Source organism: Populus euphratica, unplaced genomic scaffold (assembly GCF_000495115.2).
Source record: "Populus euphratica unplaced genomic scaffold, PopEup_1.0 scaffold143.1, whole genome shotgun sequence".
Classification (NCBI taxonomy): Eukaryota; Viridiplantae; Streptophyta; class Magnoliopsida; order Malpighiales; family Salicaceae; genus Populus; species Populus euphratica.
The window spans coordinates 445892-450784 of NW_011500029.1; the positions used below are offsets into that span (position 1 = coordinate 445892).

The window sequence follows — 4893 nt, forward strand, 5'->3', positions numbered from 1 at the left end:
ATGTTGAGTCCTATTATGATGCTAATGCCCTAACCAATCTCTTATAGCTCAACGATACTGAAGGATTAGAAATTATAAAGGAAGGTAGATGTATTCATGTTAAACCACTTCCAAATGCTTCTTTTTCTTTTTCTTTTTCTTTTTCTTTTTTCTTTTTTTCTTTTTTTTTTGGTCAATACTGGCAACATTGCAAAGGAACTATTTTTGTACTTTCTCAGTATAGTACAGTTTTTAATAAAGGGTTTCTAACTTCTACGCCTGCAATCTTTGTTTTTATAAAAAAATAAAAAAATAAAAAAAAATAAAAACATTTTTCATTTTTTATGTATAATGAAAATAGAATTTTAATAAAAACTCATAAGTATACAATTATCACATTTTTAAAAGTGATGAATGCATACCTTAAGATTTAATTAAGAGCCAAGCAAAATATTTCCTTGAGCGCCAATGGCGGTCCTGTCATCATATTCTTATGCCTTGCCAGTTCAAATCAGTCTCAAAATATTTCAAGGATATTTGGAGCGACTAGCCCACTGTTATATATAAACTGAGGGTGATAATTGAAGCTATGGTTCCATCAAGGCTGGTTGTCTGATATATACACTCACTCCCACAACATAAACAAAATCAACCAAACACAACAACCAATCAAGTATTCCGGTGGTGACGTCTAATCTTACTCGCTGAAAGAATACAAATACTAAAATAAGTGCATTTAACGTTCATGTAAATGAGTATTAGTAGAAGACAATATGTTGAAAAATCTATGTTCTTCTTAAGATAAAGACGAGAAATAAAGAGAATAAACTGTATAAAGACCACACCAAAAGCCCAATTAAGTTACTCATCATCCTTGTATGGGTACTCCTCTGGAACTTGCTTTAGAAGTTTCACCTGCAACTCGAACGCATCATCACCTCGAAGCATATCACGAACCCATGTTACTTCAGTCTTCATTGACACCTGAAATTAAAGATGAGACAGTCTCAGCTTGATCCAGGCTCAGCTGTCATGCCCTCAAAATACAGGCTTGATGTTTAAAGAAATTTCAGAGCAACAGGCACATTATCTAGCATTTCTTTTCACCCTAATAAGATCACTAAAACATACAGTCTGCGGGGTATAAAAGGCAGCAAGGAAGCTCATGACAATCATTTATATGAAGACCGGTGATGATGCTCAAAGGTATAAATAAAGGGAAACTACCATCATCTCTGCCATACCACTAGGGAAATCATGTTTTTTAATGATTGAACTTCTTAAGAGCTGGTCCTCTCAGCCTTAAGTGTTGCTATCAAAACTTTAAATGGGAAGTGATTACTGTACTAACTAAATGTCAACTTCATAATTTACTTGGAAAAAAAACAACGAATGCAGGGGAGCACAAAACCAAGTTTACACTATTCTATACCCATTTTTTTGTAACAAGGAAAAAAACCAAAATTAGGAAAAACCCACATGCATTTGAGTAAAAGGACAATGATATATGTGTAATAGAAGAGGATAGAACTCACCATCTCTAGTGCCCCTCTAACGACTCCACTTAAGATGTTGCAATAGTATAGACCTTGACATGTGTCTGGAAGTTCAACAAAGTCTACCAGGGGATTGTCCCCCAAAACAATGCTGCAACATGTCCCATCAGCATCCCAGTTGGTAACAGAGGCACCTACCCCAAGGAACATTTTGAATCCAACCTGTATAAGAGCTCTGTTAGTCTATTAATATGTTCTATTATTTACTTGCTTATGAGAAAATTGAGATGTTATTTGGAATTGCAGCTGCATGAACATGTCATGTAAAATGATATACCAAAGAGTGACACAACTCAAAGAAAGCCAAAAAATATGAGTGCATTCCAGAACAATCCCAGCTTAAACTAAGACTGCCAAATAGCCGATGAAAACTGAAACAATCACCACTTCACCAGGCAGTGGGGAATAGTTTGAAAGCTCCTTTCCCAACCAAAGACATTGTACATGCTTTTGGAAGCGAATTCAACTACAGATATTAGATTGGATTAGTCAAGATAGGTTGGACAGATTTCCTTTTCTTCAAGGCTATGAGCAAGCACACAATAACAGTGTATCATACACGCTGGAAACAAGGTTTAATTAGTGATCAAATTCAATATTGATCAACATTTTTTGGCACAATGCTAGAGACGAGATCAACTTAACTATCTTCATCTACAGATTCAACTCTTTATCATCATTCACATTATCAACTGGCTCAATATACACAAGAAAACAGTGGAAAGATAACAGAGACAGTAGCACATTGACTGGCTGGAGAGCAATAAGCAATAGATTATTTTGGTTCACACTTCATGCATTGTAAACAAGAAGCCAAAATAACCATGTCTAACAACTCGCCTCAAAGCAATCATGAGGAAAATTTGGGCCAACTAATTTTTTGTGTGATGAATCAAATAATGTAAGCAGACCTTTGCGATTACATCAGCTGTCTCCTTGAAGTCCACACATCTGGAAACATTGGATTTTGCTAGAAACTCATCAATCAGTCGAACTCCAATATTATAACCCCTGCAACAATAATCAACTAATCATATGATCGATTCAGAGTTGGACACAGACGATCATATCACCAAGTTACATGAACAAACAAGATGTAAAGTTGCTTCTCAAATTCCAAACATTTTTCTTTTATTGGTAAATATTTAATTTTAGTACCATCGTTATTTCACTAGTTCTCCACATTGAATCCATATATCTTCATACTTAAAGGTTAAAAAAACCACACACACAATAAAAATCAATACTTTAATTTTTAAATCATAATTAAGAAATCAAAATGACTACTACAGCATAATTAAAATTTGAACAGAGAGGTTACACATAACACATACATCTGATCAAGCTGTTTATTAACTTCCTCAACTTCTTCAAGATCCGTAAGCAACTGACGCACAATTGCTCCATAAGTCAACGTAAATAACTCCGCATTCTACATCAAAATTCACTAGCATAAATTACGCATCTAAAAACCACTATCATCAAAAGAATTTACTGATTTTCTAGTAAAATCGGAGGAAACTAAAATTAAATCGGACTGAATTCTAGGTTTTCACGAGTTCGTGTTTGGTTAATGAGAAAATGAAGAGAAAGTTTAGGGCATACCACGTGTTCAACACTAGCGAAGATTGCATCGCCAGATCGAGGAGCTACAGGAGCCATTGTGCTAACCGATAGGGGAAAGAGATCTGATGTGCGTGATTTTTATGGTGATGTCTTTCTTTTCTGCTTTCAGTAGGAAGAACTCATTAACTAGCTATTTTTATTTGTTTTTTTTTTTGTCAAATTGAGAAGGGCATGGGCTGAGATTTGGAACTTTGGGTTCCTTTTTTATTGCAATTACTATTGGGCTTCAAATTGAGGCCCAAAATTTTAGCTGCTTGAATTTTATTTTTTATTTTTTATTATTTTTGTAGTGAGAAACTTAAGAATACAAATACTCTAAGTCATGAATATTTTTTATTTTTTTATTATTTAATTATAGGTGAGATGAATATTCAGATATATATTTATATTGTTAGCTAATATCTCTATTTGATGCAACTTATAATATTTAACCAAAAATTAAGGCATGTTTATTTATTTTTGTGTTTTAAGAATACTTCTTAAAAAATTTGAAATTTTATATTTTTTAAAATTAATATTTTTTATTTTTTAAAATTATTTTGATTTTCTGGTGTTAAAAATAATTCTAAAAAAAAATATTATTTAATATATAATAATAATCATGTCTCATTTTATATTTGTGTTTTCTTCGCTTAAAACATATGATTTTCCAAAAAAAAATCCATTTTTTTACATTTCATTTTTATTTTATGTTATTTGTAATCTTCTAAGATTTATTCAACATAAGAACTTGTGCTAACTTTGTCTTTTCAGCTTGTCTCTTTCTTTTCTTTTCTTTTTTATCATCTTTTTGCTAATTAATCTCTTTATATTGTTGTTATCACCAAGTACAACATTATCTTCTTTTAAGTTGATTGAACTATGAACAAGAGAAGAATAAATTGTGGGAGTTGCATTTCTAATATTTTAGAGTTATTCTTTGAATTTTCAATCATTTATTTAAGTTAGTTCTTCAATTTTTCCAAGTAATATTGAAATATAAAGATTATTTTTAAAATTTCTTAACATGTGATTTTCACTTCATTGACCTAATAGTAAAGCACTTTTAATTAATTACAAAGATGATAAGTTAAATGAATTTAAATATATGACTTTTATACAAACAATATCTTATTTTCGTAGAGGAAACCACTCTGATTCTATTTTTGTTTTGAGCATGGTACAAACAAAACTTATTAACTACTAATTTAATGGTCAACTAATGATGCATTAAAGAACTTGATATATGCTCAAACATAAACTTTTTGTTTTCATTATAATTTTCATGATTTTTTTTCCAATAGGCCTTACTTTTTTCATTTTTCAGATTCATGCTAGTGTTAATCCATGCCTCTACAAGGAAAATATCTTCTTCATCTCATAAGTTGCTTGTTCACTCTATCTTTTTAGTCATAAGTGAGTTTTCATATGGATCTTGATTTTCATATAGATCTTGAGATGGTTGATTAGTACTTAAAAGTATATTTTTATCATGGTTTTATATCATCATTTTGCACTTGAAGTATCAATAACTCCTTAACTAAAGCATGTTTTATAATAACATATCTAATAATATAAGATACCTTTAATTTAAGGTAAATGTTCATTTTAAATTGAGGCCTATCACATAAATAAAAGGATTGATTGATGACTTTAAGAACTTAAATTGCAAAGGCAAAGAGATGGCCAAACTTAGAAAAAAGATGTCGGTGCAATCCAAACCAGAACACTATTCAGTAATTAGGTCATATCT

At 31.2% G+C, this 4893-nt stretch overlaps 1 protein-coding gene across 1 annotated transcript; it reads right to left on the bottom strand.

The window, feature by feature from the left end:
* Nucleotides 1-572: 572 nt before the first annotated feature.
* On the bottom strand, nt 573-3294 carry LOC105142392 (trafficking protein particle complex subunit 3-like). The gene is made up of 5 exons (XM_011049995.1): nt 3141-3294; nt 2870-2967; nt 2447-2546; nt 1515-1697; nt 573-963 (listed from the first exon to the last, which is right to left on the bottom strand). The coding sequence occupies exons 1-5, from the start codon at nt 3195-3197 to the stop codon at nt 841-843; spliced, it is 561 nt and encodes a 186-aa protein (XP_011048297.1). The 5' UTR covers nt 3198-3294; the 3' UTR covers nt 573-840.
* Between the last annotated feature and the right edge of the window lie 1599 nt (nt 3295-4893).